General features: G+C 34.2%; 1 protein-coding gene and 1 pseudogene across 1 annotated transcript; both read left to right on the forward strand.

The window, feature by feature from the left end:
• The first annotated feature begins 8,325 nt into the window (after positions 1–8,325).
• Positions 8,326–12,777, forward strand: LOC125659108 (uncharacterized; annotated as a pseudogene).
• A 5,338-nt stretch (positions 12,778–18,115) lies between these two features.
• LOC125672816 (mucin-2-like) lies at positions 18,116–22,232 on the forward strand. The gene is made up of 3 exons (XM_056148541.1): positions 18,116–18,377; positions 20,340–20,718; positions 20,855–22,232. Exons 1-3 carry the CDS (start codon positions 18,216–18,218, stop codon positions 21,796–21,798), a joined length of 1,485 nt encoding a protein of 494 aa, XP_056004516.1. The 5' UTR covers positions 18,116–18,215; the 3' UTR covers positions 21,799–22,232.
• The last annotated feature ends 2,618 nt before the right edge of the window (positions 22,233–24,850 follow it).

Raw genomic sequence — 24,850 nt, forward strand, 5'->3', positions numbered from 1 at the left:
TTATGACGTCAGCACATCATCTTAATTTAGTTAAAAAATGGTGTACCCGAGGCGTGCACAAAACATAACCTTTTTTAATGAATATAAAAGGAGCATAAATAGCTATTTTTGTATAGATCGGTAAAGTTGGCTACTAGTAACCAGCTACTAGTAACTGGCTACTTAAAAAGAGAAAAGTTGGCTACTAGTAGCCAGCTACTTGAACCAGGAAAAGTTAGCCACTAGTAGCCAGTTACTAGTAGCCAGCTACTAAAAGTAAGAAAAGTTAGCTACTCGTAGCCAGCTATTACAAAATATAAAAGTTATAATTACTGATAGCTCGCTACCAGATAAAGGTTAATGAGTTTGAAAATTATTATCTATCAGATTTATTTCTAAATAGGACGAGGAGTCGTATGATATTTCATGCTCAATTATCCCCAGTTGCATAACGTTGCAATGCAAAATACGAATAAACTTTTTCAACTGAGTGTTTACTTTAAAAGTGATACGGATTGAATTCAGACCTTCAATTATTTGATATACCATCCATTTTGAGATATCGGCTACTTTTACAATTTGATTGGAGTTACCCTGAAATTTCAACATAAGTGTGATTACGGTAAGAAACTTTATGTTTAACTTTATGTTTGTATTGGATATCTGACGAATTTACGACTATACATATGACAAGAAGTGATAGATGGTGTTTTGGTACGCCACGAATTTTCAGATATCGCTCTTTAGGAAATCAGTTACATTTTGATTATCGGTACAATGAAATTTCAAGATCCGTGTGAATACCATAAAGAACTCCGTGTTTATATCATATATTTAACTAACTTACAACGATACGTATGGCGAGTAGTGATATTGGGTATCGTGATATGTCATCAATTTTCAGATATCACGCTTAAAGAAGTCAGCTACATATACCTTTCGATGGCAGGTAAACTGAAATTTCAAGTTTTCGCAACTACCAATATCATAAGGCACTCTGAGTTTGTATTAGATATCTGACTAATTTACAATTATCAAAGTGAAGAAGAGTGATATTAGGTATTCTGACATGCCATAATTGTCCAGATATCACGCTTAAGGAAGTCAGCTACTTATACCTTTTGATTCCTGGTATCCTGAAATTTCAAGTTTTTCATAAATATCTTAAAGAATTCCGTGTTTGTATTAGATATCTGACTAGTTTAGAACTACCCACGTGGAGAGTAGTGATATTAGGTATCGTGAAATGCCAACAATTTTCGGATATCAAACTTAACGAAGTCAGCTACTTATACCTTTTGATTGCAGGTAACCTGAAATTTCAAGTTTTTCATAAATATCTTAAAGAATTCCGTGTTTGTATTAGATATCTGACTAGTTTAGAACTACCCACGTGGAGAGTAGTGATATTACGTATCGTGAAATGCCAACAATTTTCGGATATCAAACTTAACGAAGTCAGCTACTTATACCTTTTGATTGCAGGTAACCTGAAATTTCAAGTTTTTCATAGATATCTCAAGGAACTCTGTGTTTGTACTAGATATCTGACTAATATACAATTATCCACGTGACGAAGACTGATAATAGGTGTTTTGATATACCATCAATTTTAAGATATCGTGTTTAAGGAAGTTAGCTACTTTTACCTTTTGATTGCAGGTAAACTGAAATTTCAAGTTTTATCAAATATTTTAAGGAACTCCGTGTTTGTTTTAGATATCTGATTAATTTCTTAATCCACATATGACAAGATGTGCTATTAGGCATCTTGATATGCCATCAATTTTCAGATATCGCCCTTAATAATGTCAGCTACTTATACCTTTTCATTCCTAGTAATCTAAAATTTCACGTTTTCCGTGCAGATCTTAAGGAACTCTGCGTTTGTACTAGTAAATATTTCATTCATTTACAATCTCACATATGATAAGGAGTGATATTAAGTATCTTGATATGCCATAAATTTCCAGATATCACTAGTAAGGAAGTCAGCTACTTAAAGCATTTGATTCCTGACAACCTGAAATTTCAAGTTTTTCATAAATATCTTAAGGATCTCCTTGTTTGTATTAAATATCTGACTAATTTACAACTATCCATGTGAAGTGGAGTGATATTAGGTATCTTGATATGCCATCAAATTTTAGATATCACGCTTAAGGAAGTCAGCTACTTATACCTTTTGAATGCAGGTAACCTAAAATTTCAAGTTTTACGTAAATATCTTAAGGTACTCTGCGTTTGTATTCGATATCTGACTAAGTTCCAACTATCCACATGAAGAGGAGTGATATTAGGGATACTAGGGATCTCGATATGCCATCAATTTTCAGATAACACCCTTTAGGAAGTCATCTACTTATTTTTTTATTTTTTTTACCTAATTAACCTGAAATTTGAAGTTTTCCGTAAATATCTTGAGGAACTCGGCGTTTGTATTAGATATTTGACTAACTTACAACCCTCCACGTGAAGAGGAGTGATATTATGTATCTTGATACCTATTATTATACCTCTTCACGTGGATAGTAGTTTACTAGTCAGATATCTAGGAGAAACACATAGTTCCTTAAGCTATATGCAAAACATTTTAAATTTCAGGATGTCTGGAATCAAAAGGTATAAGTAGCTGACTTCGTCGAACGTGATATCTGGAAATTTATGACATGTCAAGATACCTAATATCACTCTTCTTCACTTTGATAATTGTAAATTAGTCAGATATCTAATACAAACTCAGAGTTCCTTAAAATATTGGTCGAAAACTTGAAATTTCAGGTTACCTGCAATCAAAAGGTATAAGTAGCTGACTTCCTTAAGCGTGATATCTAAAAATTGATGGCATATCAAAATACCTAATACCTTTCCACTTCACATGGATAGTTGTAAATTAGTCAGACATCTAATACAAACACAGAGTTCTTTAAAATATTTATGAAAAACTTGAAATTTCAGGTTATCTGCAATCAAAAGTTATAAGTAGCTGACTTTGTTAAGTTTGATATCCGAAAATTGTTGGCATATCACGATACCTAATATCACACCTCTTCACGTGGGTAGTTGTAAATTAGTCAGATATCTAATACAAATACAGAGTTCTTTAAGATATTTATGAAAAACTTGAAATTTCAGGTTACCAGGAATCAAAAGGTATAAGTAGCTGACTTCCTTAAGCGTGATATCTAAAAATTGATGGCATATCAAGATACCTAATATCAGATTTTGTCATATGTGCATTGGTAAATTAATCAGATATTCAAAACAAAGACGGAGTTCCTTAAAATATTTTCTAAAAACTTTAATTTTCAGGTTACTTGCAATCAAAAGGTATAAGTAGCTGACTTCTCTAATCGGGATATCTAAAAATTGATGGCATATCAAGATACCTAGTACCACTCCACTTCACATGGATAGTTGTAAACTAGTCAGATATCTAATACAAACACGGAGTTCTTTAAGATATTTATAAAAAACTTGAAATTTCAGGTTACCAGGAATCAAAAGGTATAAGTAGTTGACTTCCTTAAGCGTGATATCTGGAAATTTATGGCATGTCAAGATATCTAATATCACTCTTCTTCACTGTGATAATTGTAAATTCATCCGATATCTAATACAAACTCAGAGTTCCTTAAAATATTGGTAGAAAACTTGAAATTTCATGTTACCTGCAATCAAAAGGTATAAGTAGCTGACTTCCTTAAGCGTGATATCTAAAAATTGATGGCATATCAAAATACCTAATACCTTTCCACTTCACATGGATAGTTGTAAATTAGTCAGACATCTAATACAAACACAGAGTTCTTTAAAATATTTATGAAAAACTTGAAATTTCAGGTTATCTGCAATCAAAAGTTATAAGTAGCTGACTTTGTTAAGTTTGATATCCGAAAATTGTTGGCATATCACGATACCTAATATCACACCTCTTCACGTGGGTAGTTGTAAATTAGTCAGATATCTAATACAAATACAGAGTTCTTTAAGATATTTATGAAAAACTTGAAATTTCAGGTTACCAGGAATCAAAAGGTATAAGTAGCTGACTTCCTTAAGCGTGATATCTAAAAATTGATGGCATATCAAGATACCTAATATCAGATTTTGTCATATGTGCATTGGTAAATTAATCAGATATTCAAAACAAAGACGGAGTTCCTTAAAATATTTTCTAAAAACTTTAATTTTCAGGTTACTTGCAATCAAAAGGTATAAGTAGCTGACTTCTCTAATCGGGATATCTAAAAATTGATGGCATATCAAGATACCTAGTACCACTCCACTTCACATGGATAGTTGTAAACTAGTCAGATATCTAATACAAACACGGAGTTCTTTAAGATATTTATAAAAAACTTGAAATTTCAGGTTACCAGGAATCAAAAGGTATAAGTAGTTGACTTCCTTAAGCGTGATATCTGGAAATTTATGGCATGTCAAGATATCTAATATCACTCTTCTTCACTGTGATAATTGTAAATTCATCCGATATCTAATACAAACTCAGAGTTCCTTAAAATATTGGTAGAAAACTTGAAATTTCATGTTACCTGCAATCAAAAGGTATAAGTAGCTGACTTCCTTAAGCGTGATATCTGGAAATTGATGGCATATCAAAATACCTAATACCTTTCCACTTCACATGGATAGTTGTAAATTAGTCAGACATCTAATACAAACACAGAGTTCTTTAAAATATTTATGAAAAACTTGAAATTTCAGGTTATCTGCAATCAAAAGTTATAAGTAGCTGACTTTGTTAAGTTTGATATCCGAAAATTGTTGGCATATCACGATACCTAATATCACACCTCTTCACGTGGGTAGTTGTAAATTAGTCAGATATCTAATACAAATACAGAGTTCTTTAAGATATTTATGAAAAACTTGAAATTTCAGGTTACCAGGAATCAAAAGGTATAAGTAGCTGACTTCCTTAAGCGTGATATCTAAAAATTGATGGCATATCAAGATACCTAATATCAGATTTTGTCATATGTGCATTGGTAAATTAATCAGATATTCAAAACAAAGACGGAGTTCCTTAAAATATTTTCTAAAAACTTTAATTTTCAGGTTACTTGCAATCAAAAGGTATAAGTAGCTGACTTCTCTAATCGGGATATCTAAAAATTGATGGCATATCAAGATACCTAGTACCACTCCACTTCACATGGATAGTTGTAAACTAGTCAGATATCTAATACAAACACGGAGTTCTTTAAGATATTTATAAAAAACTTGAAATTTCAGGTTACCAGGAATCAAAAGGTATAAGTAGTTGACTTCCTTAAGCGTGATATCTGGAAATTTATGGCATGTCAAGATATCTAATATCACTCTTCTTCACTGTGATAATTGTAAATTCATCCGATATCTAATACAAACTCAGAGTTCCTTAAAATATTGGTAGAAAACTTGAAATTTCATGTTACCTGCAATCAAAAGGTATAAGTAGCTGACTTCCTTAAGCGTGATATCTGGAAATTTATGGCATGTCAAGATACCTAATATCACTCTTCTTCACTTTGATAATTGTAAATTAATCAGATATCTAATACAAACTTAGAGTTCCTTAAGATATTTGCGAAAAACTTGAAATTTCAGTTTACCTGCCATCAAAAGGTATAAGTAGCTGACTTCCTTAAGCGTGATATCTGGAAATTTATGGCATGTCAAGATACCTAATATCACTCTTCTTCACTTTGATAATTGTAAATTAATCAGATATCTAATACAAACTTAGAGTTCCTTAAGATATTTGCGAAAAACTTGAAATTTCAGTTTACCTGCCATCAAAAGGTATATGCACCTGACTTCCTTAAGTGTGATATCTGAAATTTGATGACATATCACGATACCCAATATCACTACTCGCCATACGTATCGTTGTAAATAAGTTAAATATATGATATAAACACGGAGTTCCTTAAGGTATTCATACTGATCTTGAAATTTCATATTACCGATAATCAAAATGTATAAGTAACTGATTTCCTAAAGAGCGATATCTGAAAATTCGTGGCGTACCAAAACACCATCTATCACTTCTTGTCATATGTATAGTCGTAAATTCGTCAGATATCCAATACAAACATAAAGTTTCTTACGGTATTCACACTTATGTTGAAATTTCAGGGTAACTCCAATCAAATTGTAAAAGTAGCCGATATCTCAAAATGGATGGTATATCAAATAATTGAAGGTCTGAATTCAATCCGTATCACTTTTAAAGTAAACACTCAGTTGAAAAAGTTTATTCGTATTTTGCATTGCAACGTTATGTAATTGGGAATAATTGAGCATGAAATTTCATAGGACTCCTCGTTCTCTTTAGAAATAAATCTGATAGATAATAATTTTCAAACTCATTAACCTTTATCTGGTAGTGAGCTATCAGTAATTATAACTTTTATATTTTGTAATAGCTGGCTACGAGTAGCTAACTTTTCTTACTTTTAGTAGCTGGCTACTAGTAACTGGCTACTAGTAGCTAACTTTTCCTGGTTCAAGTAGCTGGCTACTAGTAGCCAACTTTTCTCTTTTTAAGTAGCCAGTTACTAGTAGCTGGTTACTAGTAGCCAACTTTACCGATCTTTTTTGTATGACATATGATCGGATTGTTTAGAAAAACCTATAGAGAGGATTTTATATATTATTACTTGTATAAATGTAGTATAGGCTCCAAGCGATGGGACTGCCTGTGGATACTGTTCTTAACAGATCTTCATTTAGCAATAACAAATTCCGTACAAACCACTCCTTAAATTCCTGTGAATTAATTTCTTTTAATATCCGGTATCCCCATCGTCGGTGCGGTATCCCACGAAACAAATTTTAGACATATAATTCTTTGATGATGCATCTTCGCTAACCAAGGGATTTTGGCTGGAGATTGGGATTAGATGAAGTGTTGTGTTCTTTGTAATATAAGATTTCCGCCGGTTCACACTGCGATAATCAAGCTAATATGAATTATCCATATTATTTAATAAACCCGCGCGCATCTCTTTCACACTTGCAAAAAGTGCCTTTCGGGATTGTATCTTTACCACCAGTTACAGAATATAGATGGACGACATTGAAAATATTTACATTTGAAGTTTTAAATAGTAACCTTGTCTGTAACATTGAGTTGTTCAGCTCCAACTTTACCCTCTCCTTCTGGTACACCCAATACGGCAATGTCGCCCGACTAACTTTACAGAGTGAACCAGTCCATTCTTAGATAAAAATTTGTTGAAATAAATTTGCATACTCACTGTTTTTATATATTTATCATATACACTGATTTATATATACATGTATAGTATACACTATATATATATATATATATATATATATATATATATATATATAATGTCAAAAAAATAGCGAAGAAATCGGCACAGTTGTTAAATAATATAAAAGAATAAAATCCAAAATGATCACATAATAATCAACTATCAGTTCCTGCTACATTGTAGTACTTTCGCCTTACGGCTCTTCAAGCAGTATATATATACTACATGTATTTAGTGAAAATTAACTTTATCTTATTCCTTGGTGTTTATATTAAATGGCTAGAATCTGTGATGGAGTGAAAAAAATCATAAATTTATTCATGTACATGCATAAAAATGAGACGAAACCACGAAATGTTCCCGTCGTGTGGTATCACAATTGTATCATATTATGCTACATACGCGTTTCCTCTCTGAATTTTACCCATTTCGATCTAATAAGGGCACACTATCTGTCCGCTCCGTCACGTCAAGTAGATTTTCATGTGCACGTTCCTGTACCACCTGGAAAGAATTTTTTCAAGTGCTTCCGACCAAGATCTGCATGTGAAATAAGAGCGGGTTTCCAGCGTTTCAAGTTTCCGATCACATACATGTATGCCTCCACACCCACGTCCACCCCAGGTAAAATTGGGTCACGGATTATTTAGTACAGTTACGTACTGGCATACCTAAATAAGAGATATACTTTTATCATCATTCAATTTCACGCTTACTTATATTTAATCTAATTAATCTAACAATTTACCATTTACATTTTTCTCAGTCATAGAAATGGACCCATTCTCTATCATTAATTGCAGAATACACTGTACACCCATATGGGTCAAGCAAACAAATGAACAGATTAAGAACAATGAAGTTGAATGAACACACACCCCGCATGCCCCCCCCCCCCCCCCCACCCCCACTGTTAGAGAGACAAGAGGACGATAACACATGTAAATTGGGGATAATTCTAACTAGTTGACCCATTGTAAAAGAATGAACCAACCCCTAGCCAGGTTGGGTATTTAAAACGATATAAAAGACGGACGTGTGATAGATAAAATTATACATGTATTAATACCTTCCTGATTCCACACGTTATACATAACGTTATGGGGTATGTTATTGTTCTTTTAGCCGTCTGTGTGGCTGTGGGTATGGTCGAACCGCATGGCTACCTGAAAGACCCGCCCGCCAGGGGGTCCATGTGGACCCAGGGATGGGATACACCAAAAAACTACAACCACATGCAAATGTTCTGTGGCGGAAAACAGGTGAGAAATCTGCGAAATGTGATGGGGAATAGGGGTGGATGAGTAAATCATACCCTCGTCTTAGTGTAGAATCAATTACATATATTGAATGTGAATAGCATTAAGATTACTTGTTTCATTCAAAATCACATGAATGCCTTAAGTGGAAGAAGGAGTCAAATAATATACAATAGGTTAAAGGGTATTCCATGATTATAGCCTATTGTTTTCATCTTGAGTCAAAAAATATTATTCAAACTTATATTTGTGCTGATCATTGACTAAAGATGTGCTGGTACATTTAATTATTTTGTCATCCACTTTCGGGAATAATTTCGTTTACATATAGATATCTCTAAAATCTCATTGGAAAATGAAGTTGGCCACGTGATAAAATCCCGTAACGCCCTTCAGTTTTCATTAGCATTTTATATCCCTACGAAGTCAAAAAAGTGATATCTTATCACTTTAGTTTTATCTGTGTATATTTGAATGCAAAGCATTTTGTTTAAACGCAATTTGAGCATATTTTCCATTATGTAAGTTTACTCCAAAAATGTTAATTTCGATGAAAATCAGATAATCATATAACACAATAAAATTCGTTATGGAATCAATACTAAATTTCAATGTCATATAGTCGAACAAAGCGCTTTGAACATCGACGTTTTTCTGAGTTTCTTGTCATAACTATGCAACAGAGATACGAAATATCGTCACATGTAATTGCGGTGCACATGCAATATGCAGTTAGTGCGTAAACAAAATTGAAAGTTGAAGGAAATAGTACTAACGACGAATATACACACAAAATAGTAAAAACACTCTACGTATAGATGGTGTCACAAAACGTCATAAAATGTATAAATTAAAATCAAACTTAATTTCTAAAACATGCTCGATAAACAAAGGAATGAAGCGAGGATATCCAATATCAATGGATCTCTTTCTTTTTAATGTAGGAATGATGTAAATGAAAGTTAAAATAATCTGGAAACATCATCGGAGAAATATAAAGGTTTCACAAATGAATTTATTGGTACGAAAGTTGAGTTTTAACAGCATGCAGATGATTGATTCTTCACCGCCATTACATGACCAAAAAAATAAAAAAAAAAAAAAAAAAAAAATAAAACAATGGAAAATGCTATATATTGATAGACCTGATCAAAATTAGAGACCAGGCTCAGACATGGAGCTAAATTCGAAGAAAACAGAAGCAATATTACTTGGGTCATTTGAATTTATCTATTATTTGTTATTAAAACTATCAATGTTTCAGCCTTGCATGTGTTTCGGAAAATATTTAGAGCATGATCGAGAGAAAAAGGTTAATAACTTTAAAAAAAGGTTAACAACTTTGCCATAAACTTGATACCAATATGGAAAAAAAGATTTTTAAAAAACCTGTACTATCTTTGGTAAAATGTACTATTATAAATACTTCATCTGTAGTACATTTATTCTAAAGTGCCGTGGATTTTGAATTATCTAAAAGAAGAAACTATTAAACTATTATAGCCATTAAAACTTGCTTTTAAACTTTTATTTGGGGAAAAAGGATATTATTTACAAGAAGAAGAAAAAAACCATTAACTGGACACATAAATGAAGCTATGGTTGACATTTTTTTTTTATTAAAGCGTATACATTTTTTAAGCTTGAATAAGTCTTTGATGTATCACTTAAAACTGATAATGCAAAAACTGTATGATGGCCTAGATCTGCGTGCTGCTTTGAAAAAGCAATCAACTTTCTATAAGAGGAAATTTTGATTGCATCTAATGAGTATGATAAGAAAGAAAATGTTAAAAGTACATTAAATGGAGACATTTTAACCAATATGGCTCTATACATTTAAAAAGATTCAAATTAGATGAAAAGTTTTTTTTATGTGAAAGAATTTTTTTGATCCGGGACGAAAAAAGCATGACAATGACGTACATTTTGATAGACCAATCAGACTTCTGTACACAATTTATTGGAAAACAATTTAAAATCTAGATTCAAAACAGCAATGTCAATTAGATGCTTCTTTATCACGTCAACACGTTAACTACTACAGCAGGAAGAGGATAGCTTTGCATGAATAAGTTGGAAAATGTTATATAAAATTTTCATGACTTAAAAAAAAATAATTATACCTTATTCAGAGAAAACATGGCCTGAAATTTTCGAAATTGACTTTAGAGGACATAGAACTACTATTCAGGCTTTGAAAATATCATTAAAATTGATAACAGTCAACCTTGCACATAATTTACTTAATGATAACAAATTATGAGTGGATAAAAAATTAGCTAGCTTAATACAATTACTGCAGTGTTCCTAGAGATACACTGTACCACGACTTTAAATGATTTACTATGTATGAATACACACTCCTGCCCATAGTCGGGGTTGAACTCACAACCTGCGGAACCAAATCCCCCTGTGAGAGTGCGCAGCGTGCTATAGGCCGCTCGACCATCAATGCAAGTTGATTAACTCACTTTCAAAGACGATGGTAAACAAATATTTTACTATGAATTTTCTTTCCTTTTTAGCACCAGTATGGAACCAATGGAGGAAAATGTGGCGTATGTGGGGATCCATATGATGCCCCCAAACCACGTGATAATGAGGGGGGCGGAGCATATTCTACCGGAATCATCTCCAAATGTTACGAACAAACATCAGTCATCGAGGTGAAAGTTGAAATAACAGCCAATCATCTTGGTTACTTTGAGTTCCGATTATGTGAACACAACGACCCGTTCACCCCAGCGACACAAGAATGTCTAGACGAGCACGTTTTGACATTATACAATGGAATGGAATGGGAACTCGATACAACATAACTTCAGAAATTGGAGAGTACACGGTAGAGTTGATACTGCCGGAAGACGTTCATTGTTCCCAGTGTGTTCTCCAGTGGAAATACAATACCGGTATGATAAACGACAAAACGATAAAATAATCTGATCGTATCATTACTACACCACATCTATCTTTTGTCAGTGTTAGGATGAGAATTTCGAATATTTCTCTTCATACATACTATGATTTTATTTTGGATAAAATTGATATATTTTATAATATTATAAAACATTTTACAGGTGTCAGTGTTAAGATGAGAATTTCGAATATTTCTCTTTATACATACTATGATTTTATTTTGGATAAAATTGATATATTTGATAATATTATAAAAAAAAAATTTACAGGCAATTCTTGGGGATGTGATGGAGGAGTCTGTGGTCTCGGCTATGGGGAGCAAGAACAGTTTTATGGTTGTTCAGACGTTTCTGTGTTAGAAAACTGAGAATTTTGACCATTACCAATATCTGAATGGCGACTTTACCCGGTCATCCACCACTAAATCTACCACCACAACGTCCACCAATTCAACACCGAAGGTTACCACAACTTCAACAACTGCTGAAAAAACAACCTCAACCACCGCACCGTCTAAAACCGCCACACAGACGACAACTGAATCGTCGACAACGAAAAGAAAGACAACCACTGTCTATGGAGAATGTTATCCTAAACCCGAATTTGAAGATCAAAATGGAGATTTGGGTGAAATATGTCAGCTCGGTTGTTCTAAAGGGCTGTGTCTCTCGTATTACTGTAGATGTGACCAACAACAATCAACGACAAAGTCAACATTGATGACCATAATTTCATCTTCACAATCATCGACTTCATCCTCGACAACGCCTTCGTCACACACATGTGAAGATGTAGAAGTGACGGAAATATACAAGGGCGTGTCTGGTATGTTACAATGGTGTGTACAGCAATGTTTGATAGACCAGTGTCCTCAGTCCCATTGTATATGTTAAGCAAAGAACACGTGGACAACTTCAGGGAGTTTAACGAAACACAAAATTTTATTTTGTTAGGGATTGTCTCAAAATACTTGTCACATATTGATTTGTCTCTCCAGTTAAACATTGTTACTAGTAAATGTCGAGAATCGTGAAATATTCTGGTCACGTCGCATAACAGCACACTGTGATATCATGTATAGATAAAAGAGTATGTTCTGCAAATATGTAAATACGTATGAAGAAAGCCACCCTGCCAATACATAACATACTAGGAAATATGTAAATTAGTGGTTAATTTTGTTAATTTATCAGATTGTGTGTTTTATAATCTACTAGTGGAAATCGTTATGTTTTTTTATAACTTGTATTATTATTTTTATATATGATGAACTTTTACATTCAGAATCATATTTGATGAATAAAACTTCAATTTATGCTTATTTTCCACAATTGCTATAGAGTGTGTGTATTTTTTGTTTTTCTTCGATAGTTGATTTTCCTCCAAAATCTATCTCTTTTAATTAAATGCAAATTAAAACAACCTATTCTTATGAAATTGTTGGCTGTTTAAATATTCACAAAGGCTAAGCCTGTTTTGGGCCCGAACTTTGTGAAGCCATAAATATAGAGATGGGTCTAACTCTAACCCATATAAAGAAACAATTACCCACTCGCTTCAAATGCCTATAAAATCAGAAACTAGGTGCGGTATATGTAATTTACCGTTCTCCTTGCATGGATTATAGTTTTAACTACTTGCATGCTATATATCAAGCTACATGTTCTTAAAATAACCTAGATATACGTCATCGTTCTCTCGATTTCACTTGTTTATTTTTATTAGGACATTTACCGGTTCAGGCCACCGGGTGGTTTCTCGCCTAATTACGCATACCGCACCTAGTTTAAGATTTTTTTTAGGCATTTGAAGCGAATGGATAATTTTTATTTTTTTTTTAATCTGGGTCAGAGTTCTTAGCCCCTGTGTAAATATTAGGTATGAAGTCATGCTCCGGATCATTAGCTTAAATAGCATTTGGCACTTACACATCCTGGCCTGGAGGTTATAAAACTTTTTTGAGCACATTCTCATACTCAGACTCAAACTATGTTCTCTAAATCGTACACATACTCAAAAGCGAAGGTTATAAAACTTTTATAAAATCATTCTCACACTCAAATGGAGTACATGCTCAAGATTTTTCGAGTATGTTTCAAAGCTTGCTCAGAGTTATACCCAAAACAAAAATGCCTGAGTTTGAGTATGAGTACGATAAAAGTTTTATAACCTCCAGGCCAGGTACTTGAAATAACCTTCAAACATAAGGATGGTATTGTTCCATCTCGATATCATGTCAACGTTTTCTAAAAATTAATCTATACCGTTTGGGATGTAATGACGTAACCCATGCATTGTAATTAGAAAAAAAAATCAAAAAATGCATTATACTATTTTGGTAGCATTTGCAGATGAAAAAGTATGTTTACATAGAATTCTGAAAATTAAAAGTGTAGACCACAAGCATTCTGATTTCGCAGACGGGTTAAGATTGTCACTTGTAGCTTACCATTTAATTTTTCCCCAATTGATTGGAGTATCTTCATTTTAGCTAACCTGAGCTATAAGATTAAGTGGGCTTTTTTGCTCATCTGTTGCCTGCCGTCTCTTCGCCTGTTCGTACACTTTGCATATGGAATTCTCTCTGGAACTACTAATCCAATTTCAACCAAACTTTCCATAAAACATCACTGGGTAAAGAGAATGCAACTTTCTTCAAATGAGGGAGTGCACACCTTTCTTGTGGACTTTGGTAATGTCAAAATGGTTGACTGTGTTAGCAGTCGATGTTGTTGCAGAATAAAAACCCAGATATAGCATACATAGAGAATTTTATTGAAATACAAGTAAGTAAGTAGCTTTGGTTTGATGTGAAATTTTGTACAATAGAATCTATATGTTTCTCTTGTCTGAATTTTGCTGCTGTCATAAAGGAAATCCCATCGGATGACCTGGATAGGTAAATGTCCGAGTAAAAATGGACAAGTTAAATCGCAAAAATGATGACGTATATCTCTGCTTTTTTAAGACCCCATGACTTGAAATTCAGCATGCGTGAAATTAAGACATTACTTTATGCACGGCGACCTGTGGATTACGTACTATGTTAAAACATTTTTAAAATTTTTATGTGGCGTTTGATGTGAGTGGGTAGTGTTTAATCTAGGTCTCAGTTTGATCCCTTTCTTTGCTATGGTTACGAGGGTTTTTTGGGTCAAAACGGGCTTGACACCTGTGTGCGGAACCAAAACTACCAGCAACCTGTGTACCAAGTAAAAAAATAATTTTTATGATGATGGAATTTTCGCCACGGTGTCACACGCTACAAGGTCATTGGGATAATTATTTAGCGTGATGTAAGATCATCAGTGTATGATACAAGATACACATTGCATTTAAAATATTTTGATATAAAGCACCGAAATAGTTAGAATAGCAGTGGACTCTGCCCTACGTGAAGACACATTTAATGTATAGCACAGAAAATTTCCCTTTATTTGGAAACTCACTTCCTCCCCTACCCGGTGTTGAACTCACAGTGAACCAAATCTCCTATCTGTTGTTGTTGACCTGTTGTTGTAAGAGAGAGAGAGAGAGAGAGAGAGAGAGAGAGAGAGAGAGAGAGAGAGAGAGAGCATTGGATAAACTTTGATAGGTGTTCCTACAACTACCTCTAAGATATTATTTTTATTTGCCTTTACAGAAATAAATGTGTGCATTCTCTCCTAGATATTTTGAGGATGTCATCACGTGATAATTAAAGGGGCATAGACACGATTTGAGCTGGAATTTTTCAAATTTTTTTATTTTTATTTTTAATGTTTAGAATGCTTAACTAAAGTGTTTATGATAGTCTAAAACTTTGAATGTCAGTCGTCGAGGTACATAATGTTTTGTTATGTAAACAAGGCTTTTGTCATGTTTATGTTTACATAGGTTAAATATACTAGTAAGTTTCATTTAAAAAGCAATTTTTTTCAATTTACAAGTTAATTCTGAACACAATTAAATAGTTTCTAGTGTTTGGCACATCATATTTTGGTTTAAACATGCCATTTTCTATTAAGCAACTATATGTAAACAAAAACATGACAAGAACCTTGTTTACATAACAAAGAATTGTGAGTGCTGTATCTCATTTGTAACTGACCAACTGATATTCAAATTTTGGTTGGCCATTATAAATAGCTTAGTTGACCATTGTAAACAATTAATATGGAAAAATAGATTTTAAATTTTTCAGCTCAAATCGTGTTCATGCCCCTTCAATGTCGTCGTCATCAGAGAGAGAGAGAGAGAGAGAGAGAGAGAGAACGTGTAAAGTGGTAAAGTGACGACAATTTTTGAGGACAAAAAGCACACTATGAAGATTAAATTCTATCCTCACAATTACGTCCCCATAAACGTGATCCACAGAATGTGAAATGTTGAGATACAAAATATTAGATTAGTGAGGACAAGTGGTATTGGGACATATTCTCACTAATATTCCCTCTCAAAACCATTTTTTTTTCACAATTCGAAAGAGAGTATCAGATACACTTTCATAGGTGTCCCTATAGCTATATCTGACACAGTACATGTTTGCTTTTACAATAACATCCGTGTATTCTCTTCTAGTAGTTCAGTCATAATAACTATAAAAAAAAAACCCACTCCAAATCGAACTAATTGCAAAAGAATTTATTTGTGCATTTTCTGATCTGACAAGATGTAAAGTTTACTTGAAAAAATCCTCCTCTCTAGGTGAATGGGAAATACGTTTTGGGGGGAGAAAACATGAAAAATACAAGAAAAATCAATGAAAACTGGAAAATCACTATATTCAGATTGATATTCAACATATGTAAGTAAAACTTACATGTATGATACACTGAAACATTACACAACATTTGAAGAAGTTCAAGGACACTTTCAAGGTTACATTCAAGGTCATATGTTGAGGTGAAATTTGGTAAAAGAAATATACATTTACACATTTCATCAAATACGATAATTCACTATTGCATTGTTCTTGTTAATTTATGCTTGTTTTATATCATACAGACATTATGAAAAGGATTCTTAAATTGTCGCTGGGACGTAAAAGCAATCAATCAATCTCATCAGACTGAAATGTGAGAAATAGCATGAATAATATCTTTTTAAAAGAGACGCATGAAAATGGGACCTAATTTCAATTATACATCTATACGATCAAACTGAAACAGGACAAAGTTCTACCTAAGTCATGGTATACTACAAGGTCATTGACAAATTCAAGGTCATGCTGAAGATCAGATTCTTATTTAGACTTGCAATTGAATAACAAGAAATCTCTCTTGCTAGAGCAAATATTAGTACGCAAATAATTAGACATAAAAATATCACCGTATATCTAGATTCGAATCATTGTGACTACAATTAATGATAATTATAATGTAGTTATTTTTTTCTACATACATATATACATTGAAAAAGTACTTGAGATAAATAGATCAACATAACACTTAATTTTCACCTTGATTTATAATCGTGTGACGAGTGGATAGTGTTCATTTTCACCTTGCTCATCCTCCGTGGTAATTTGAATTAGGGCAACTAAAACCCCGACATTCACCACATCCATCTGAACATTCGATTCCATGCTTCCTGTAAGTACATCTCTTACTCAGTGTCACAATTTGTTTTGCAGTTACAGTGAATTACTTTAAGTAATTTCTCAGGTGGTGGCGGAAGTGTGGTTCTAATTGGAATATATTTGTTTTCATTTGATAAATAATATTCCCAGTCACATGCATTCAACGCTAATTCCTCACCTTGAATCCATTCTTGACACTGGAAATAAGCTCGAAAGGAATGGAAGGTTGCGGCATCTGATGTAGGTGGAAGAATCTGGATCTGTATGCATTATAGACATTGTGAGGGCATCCTCACTAAACAGGTTTCATCAGAGAGAGAGAGAGAGAGAGAGAGAGAGAGAGAGAGAGTAAAACGTGTAAAGTGAGGAAAAATTTCAACCAATGGACAAAAGTTATGAGACAGAATTGTACTTTGAAGACAAAAAAGGGGCTTCTCACAATTACGTCCTCATAAATGTGACCTACAGCATGTGAAAGATGTAGATACAAAATATTAGCTTAGTGAGGACAAGTGGTGCGAGGACATAGCCTTACTAATATTCTCTCTCAAAACCCTTTTTTTTTCATAATTCGAAAGAGAGAATTAAATAAAATTTTATAGGTATTCCCATAGCTATACCTAACATAGTACTTTTTTGTCTTTAGAATAATATATGTGTGTATTCTCTTCTACACATTGTGAGGACGTCCTCACTTAGCAGGTTTGGTCGGCCAGAGAGAGAGAGAGAGAGAGAGAGAGAGAGAGAGAGAGAGACTTATGACATTTTTCTCAAAACATTTCCGCAGCCACTGATTACAAACCACACAATTATTTTGTCGGAAGTAATTCATTGCTGGACTGATTGACTTGCATGGTTTGAATGAAAAACTGAATTCTCTCTATAGAAACAGACACACCTCATTGTGCAATATACGACGATTAAAAAGTAAAAAGGAACGAAAAACCACGTTACTTTTTACAATGGAGTAAACACTAAGTTATGATTTCAAAAATGTATACATTTAGTCATTACCGTTCTACTGACGTACTTCGGAAGAGGGTTTATAATAAGACCGAGTCATCGTGTACACAATGCAAACTTCTTGAATTACCTGACGCATGTAGTGACCCTTAGCCAGGTCGGGTATTTAAAACGATATAAAAGACGGATGTTTCATAGATTTAGTTACATTAATAACTTCCTGATTCAACACGTTATACAGAAATCATGGGGTATGTTATTGTTCTTTTAGCCGTCTGTGTGGCTGTGGGTATGGTAGAACCGCATGGATACCTGAAAGACCCGCCCGCCAGGGGATCCATGTGGATCCTGGGATGGGATACACCAAAAAACTACAACCACATGCAAATGTTCTGTGGCGGAAAACAGGTGAGAAATCTGCGAAATGTGATGGGGAGTAGAAGTGGAAGAATCTACATCATACTCTTGTCTGTATTAATGAGTGAATGATATGGTGCATCAAAATTGGTACCGTATAAGTTTTACATTATGACCCCTGGGTCGAGGCCTCTGCTGGTGGACTGTTAGTCCCCGAGGGTCTCTACAGCCCAGTAGCTAAGTACTTCGTTACTAGCTTGAAAATACGGATGTATATTTAATTGCTGTTCTAAAATTTAGAAATTTAGAAATTCTTTTCAAAATTAAGGATTATCTCCCTCATGCATAGCTCTTATCCTTGGACGAATTTGGCTCCACTTTTTGGCACGCTGTTTTTGGCTATATTTAGCTCTAAAACTTCATAGTTATTTCGGATTTCAAACATTTCGGTTGAGCATCACTGAAGAGACATTATTTGTCGAAATGCGCATCTGGTGCATCAAAATTGGTACCGTACAAGTTTTACATTGACATGCATGTGTATATCTAATCAATTACACATAAAAAAGGTAAATAGCATTGAGATTAATTGTTTCATTTGAAATCCTAAAATCCTACCACACGATTGCATCACGTAAAGAATAGACAATAGGTTCCAGTGAAAGTGGGTCCCCGCAACATACGGTGAATATACTTAGCCTGTGTTAGGTACATGTATCCCATAATTGGCCTTTTGTTTTCATATTCCATAAGAGACTATACAGATATATTTGTGTTGGTGCATGTACATTTAATGATTTTGTCATCCTCGACCGAGAATAAACTCTAAGTAATATACATAAAAGTTATCTTTTCTAAAACTTCATTAGAAAATGGAGTCGGTCGCATGATAAAATCCTGTAACGCCCTTCAGGCGTCCATTTGCAGTTCACATCCCCACGTGATGTCACAGAAGTGATATCTCATCATATTAGTTTTATCTATGTCTATTTTATATTTTCCATTCTGTGACTTTCCTCCAAAAATGTGATTTTTCGGAAAATTAGTATATCATATGATACAAATTCTTTATGGAATCATAAATTTTCAATGTCATAGTCGAACAAAGCGCTTTGAACAGCGATATTTTTCTGAGTTTCATATCATAACTATACGGCATGAATACGAAATATCGTTTCATCTCCCTCATGCATAGCTCTGATCCTTAGACGAATTTGTCTGCAGTCTGTGGCACTCTGTTTTTCCTTTTAGTTCTTACAAGTTTATTGTTATTTCGGATTTCCAATATTTCGGCTTGAGCATCACTGAAGAAACATTATATGTCGAAATGCGCATCTGTTGCATCAAAATTGGTACCGTACAAGTTTTATATCTTAAGCACAGAGTCAATAAAAGCAATTAGATATCAATTTCAGAATGCAATGACAATGTAAGTTGCAGTTGGTGCGTATGTACATGTAGATTTGGGCACTTATAGTCGTTTTTCTCACTGGAAGGGAAATTGGCCGTTGGTTTGTCAATAAATATTGACAAGCAAAAGAAAAAGAAGAAGAAAAAAAAAAAGAAGAAAAAAAAAAGAAACTATTCCCCGATCTTCAAAATCTCCAGACTTCATTTTCTTAAATCGTGTGTGTGAAGGATTTGTGTTCACAATTTATTGAAAAAAATGATTAAAATCTATCTCTGAAATAAAACTTAAAGACTATAAACTTCTGTATTTGATAATGATAATTTCACGAGTGGAATAAAAACGTAAGTAACTTAATAATTCAATTACTGCAAGATTTCTGAAGATACGAGGACTGTAATTTTTAGATTCACTTCTGCCCACATCCCGACCTGCGGAACCAAATTTCGTAGAGTGAATGCCCAGCGTGCAATCGACCGCTCGACAATCATAGCGTGTGACCAGCAGGCTAAAGCGCTCTACCATCCAAGCAAATTGAATAACTTGCTTTCAATATGAAGATGGTAAACGTAAATATTCTACTATTAATTTTCTTTCTTTTTTAGCACCAGTATGAAACCAATGGAGGAAAATGTGGCGTATGTGGGGATCCATATGATGCCCCCAAACCACGTGATAATGATGGGGGCGGAGCATATTCTACCGGAATCATCTCCAAATGTTACGAACAAACATCAGTCATCGAGGTGAAAGTTGAAATAACAGCCAATCATCTTGGTTACTTTGAGTTCCGATTATGTGAACACAATGACCCGTTCACCCCAGCGACACAAGAATGTCTAGACGAGCACGTTTTGACATTATACAATGGAATGGGAACTCGATACAACATAACTTCAGAAATTGGAGAGTACACGGTAGAGTTGATACTGCCGGAAGACGTTCAATGTTCCCAGTGTGTTCTCCAGTGGAAATACAATACCGGTATGATAAACGACAAAACGTTAAAATAATCTGATCGTATCATTACTACACCACATCTATCTTTCTCTTCATACATACTATGATTTTATTTTGGATAACATTGAAATATTTGATCATATTATAAATTTTTTTAAAGGCAATTCTTGGGGATGTGATGGAGGAGTCTGCGATCTCGGCTATGGAAAACAAGAACAGTTTTATGGTTGTTCAGACGTTTCTGTTTTAGAAAGCTGTGAGAATTTCGATCATTACCAATATCTGAATGGCGACGTTACGGAGCCATCCACCACCACTAAATCTACCACCACAACGTTTACCAATTCAACACCGATGGTTACCACAACTTCAACTGCTGAAAAAACAACCTTAACCACAGCACCGTCTAAAACCTCCACACAGACAACAACTGAATCATCGACAACGAAAACAAAGCCTTCCACCACCACTAAATCCACAACATCTACCACCACGTTCATACATTCAACACCGATAGTTACCACAACTTCTGCAACTGATGAAAAAACAACCTCAACCACAACCCCATCTAAAACCTCCACACAGACAACAACTGAATCGTCGACAACGAAAACAAAGCCTTCTACCACCACTAAATCTACCACCACAACGTCCATACATTCAACACCTATAGTTACCGTAACTTCTGCAACTGATGAAAAAACAACCTCAACCACAACCCCATCTAAAACCTCCACACAGACGACAACTGATTCGTCGACAACGAAAAGAAAGACAACCACTGTCTATGGAGAATGTTATCCTAAACCCGAATTTGAAGATCAAAATGGAGATTTGGGTGAAATATGTCAGCTCGTTTGTTCTAAAGGGCTGTGTCTCTCGTATTACTGTAGATGTAATCTACAACAATCAACCACAAAGTCAACATTGATGACCATAATTTCATCTTCACAATCATCGACTTCGTCCTCGACAACGCCTTCGTCACACACATGTGAAGATGTAGAAGTGGCGGAAACATACAAGGGCGTGTCTGGTATGTTACAATGGTGTGTACAGCAATGTTTGATAGACCAGTGTCCTCAGTCGCATTGTATATGTTAAGCGAAGAACACGTGGACAACTTCAGGGAGTTTAGCGAAACACAAAATTTTATTTTGTTAGGGATTGTCTCAAAATACTTGTCACATATTGATTTGTCTCTCCAGTTAAACATTGTTACTAGTAAATGTCGAGAATCGTGAAATATTCTGGTCATTTCGTTAAATAGTATAACTGTGATATTACATATAGACAAAAAAGTATCTTCAGCAAATGTGTAAATACGTATGAAGAAAGTCACCCTGTCACAACTGATATGTACATCACATTCTAGTAATTGCATGTATGTATATACATGTAAATAATTTTATAAATCGTATCGATTCATCATATTACAAGTGTGCTTTATAAATTGGTAAGTTTATTGTCATTACTATTTCTTATCCTTGTTATATATTTATTATGAACTTTTTACATTCAGTAAAACTTGAATTACATGCTTATTGTGCTGATTTATTTAAAGTAGTTTTCACAACCACTATAGACATGTTTTTATTTTGTCTTTTTTTCCCCCAACCTATATCTGTTTCTGTTAAATGCAAATTAAACAACCAATTCTTATGAATTTGTTGGCTGTTTAAATATTAGTTATGAAGCCATGCTCCGGATCACGAGTTCATTAAACATTTGGCAATTATACATCCTGGTCCTTAAGATAGCCTTCAAAAATAAGAATGGTATTGCTCCAATTACATGCATGCCATTGTTATCTAAAAATCAATCTATATACCGTTTGGGGTGCGAAGACGTAACCCAGGTATTGTAATTAGACAAAATATATTATAGTATTTTGGTAGCATTTACAGATGAAAAAGGATGCTTTCGTAGACAGGTTGAGATTGCCATTAATAATTTACCATTCAAAACAGAATCGCCGAATGTTCCCCAATTCATTGCAGTATCTTCATTTTTAGCTAACCTGAGGTAAAAGATTAAGTGGACTTTTCTGATATGTGTGTACCGTTCGACAGGGAATGCTTACTCCTAGGGACCTGATCTTAGCTCTGGTGTGTCCAGGAGTCCGTGTGTTCCCAACTATCTATTTTGAATTGCTTATGGGAATTATGAGATTGATCACTGTTCGTTATCTTCACCTTTCACCTGTTGTCCATCGTCTGTTTGTAAACTTTCCATATTTTGACCTCTCTCTCTCTCTCTCTCTCTCTCTCTCTCTCTCTCTCTGGAACCACTAGACCATCGTCGCAAACCACGGCTGAATTGTACGTTCCGAGCGTACATTTCAGCCGTGTCTTGCGACGATGCCACTAGACCAATTTCAAGCAAACTTGCGGCAAAACATCACTGGGTACGGGGAATTCCACATTCGTAAAATGAACGGTCACACATCTTTTTTGTGGACTTTGGTATTGTCAAAATGGTTGACTTTGTTATATCGTAGCAGTCTATGTCATTGCAGAATAAAAATCCAGATATAGCATACATAGAGACTTTTATTGTAATGTGAGTAAGTAGCATTTGTTTGGTATGAAATTCCGTACAATAGACTAGAAATGTGTTTCTATTGTCAGAATGTTGCTGCTGTCATAGGGGAAAACCCATCGGGTGACCTAGACAGGTAAATGTCCGAGTAAAGTTTTAAGCGCTGGACCTTCTAAGCAAGTACAAAAAATGCTTTTGATGACGATGGAATTTTCACCTCACTGTCACACGCTACGTAAATGTAAGAGGATCATACAATATATATATACATATTGCATTTAAAATATTTTTATAGAAAGCGCCGAAATAACAAGGAACTCTTAAGTAAACATTATTGCTCTACGTGAGGAAAAAATCATATAAAGCACAGAAAAACTCATTTTATTTGGAAACCCGCCTCCGTCCTTATACTCGGGGTTTGAACTCACGATGAACCAAATCACCTACCAGCGTGTGACCAGCGATGCAAGGCTCGGCTACACGGACATTGAGAATGGAAATGGGATACAGTTAATTATAGTTATTTAACGTACATGTATGTGTAAGAGCATCATACAAAATACACACTCCATCTACGACTATAATCCGGATGGAGCTATGTACATTGTTGGAAGAAGAAAATTTAAAATTCTCTTTATATAAAGCACCGAAATAGCAATTTAATTTGAACTCTTTAAAAATAAACATAACTGCCCTAAGTGAAGAAATATTCATATAAAGCACAGAATGCTCACTACTCCGTTCATAACATATCTCTTCGTACTTTTACATCGCTCCTAAAATTTTGATATCAAAATTTCCTAGCATAAATTCCCACAAGAAACTGTCAAACTTGTATAAAAGTCCAACTCAGTTTTAATAGGACACATAATTATGTAAGGATTATCTTTCTTGCTTTGTGCATTTTCTCTCTACCATGTAATGGGTGTATATTTTGTTGAACATTTGAATGCTTACTTGATGTAGACTATTAAAGTATAGATACCATTTGAACCTGTTCTGTCCCCTGATACAGGCATGATATATTGGGTCAAGCGAAAATAGAAGTGTTTTAGGGGGAAATTAATAAGCCCAAAACTTGTGGCCATTTTCACAAAAAATCTTACAACTAAGATAAAATGTTTGTCTCTGTCTTATATTCAATTGAGTGCAACAATCTATGCCCTGAGTAAGAATGCTAGTTTTTCTCCTATGTATAAATAAATACTCACTTTATAGCAAGATATGTTTTTGAAATACTGATGCCCCGAATTAGAACAAAGTGGAACTCATTTTAGTGTATAATTTTCAAATTAGGGCAGTCAACAAATTTGGTACCAATGAAAATATTTTCTCACAATAAATGCACATGCTAAATATGAAAACAGTGCCTTACGGCTTATACTTGAATTTTCTAAAAGTAGATCAAGGATCAATGTAAAGGTCATCAGGTCAAAGATTTTGGTACCAATCGAAAGGAATTCACATGTCAAATATGAAATCTGTACCTCTATGGAGCGCCAAATTAACATAAACTCAAATAATTGAAGGCATCTTCAATTATTTGAAGATATCATCAATTCAATTATTGCTCTCTTTAATTGAATTAATGCGCGCATTAAATCAATTATTCCTC

Source organism: Ostrea edulis, chromosome 9, assembly GCF_947568905.1.
Source record: "Ostrea edulis chromosome 9, xbOstEdul1.1, whole genome shotgun sequence".
NCBI classification, from domain to species: domain Eukaryota; kingdom Metazoa; phylum Mollusca; class Bivalvia; order Ostreida; family Ostreidae; genus Ostrea; species Ostrea edulis.

What these genes read in the sequence shown, in the direction of transcription:
- LOC125672816 (XM_056148541.1), top strand. Translation starts at nt 18,216, where the DNA reads ATGGGGTATGTTATTGTTCTTTTAGCCGTCTGTGTGGCTGTGGGTATG. An exon ending in TGTTCTGTGGCGGAAAACAG is followed by an intron (nt 18,378 to 20,339) that starts GTGAGAAATCTG and finishes TTTCTTTTTTAG; the next exon opens with CACCAGTATGAAACCAATGG. An exon ending in CCAGTGGAAATACAATACCG is followed by an intron (nt 20,719 to 20,854) that starts GTATGATAAACG and finishes ATTTTTTTAAAG; the next exon opens with GCAATTCTTGGGGATGTGAT.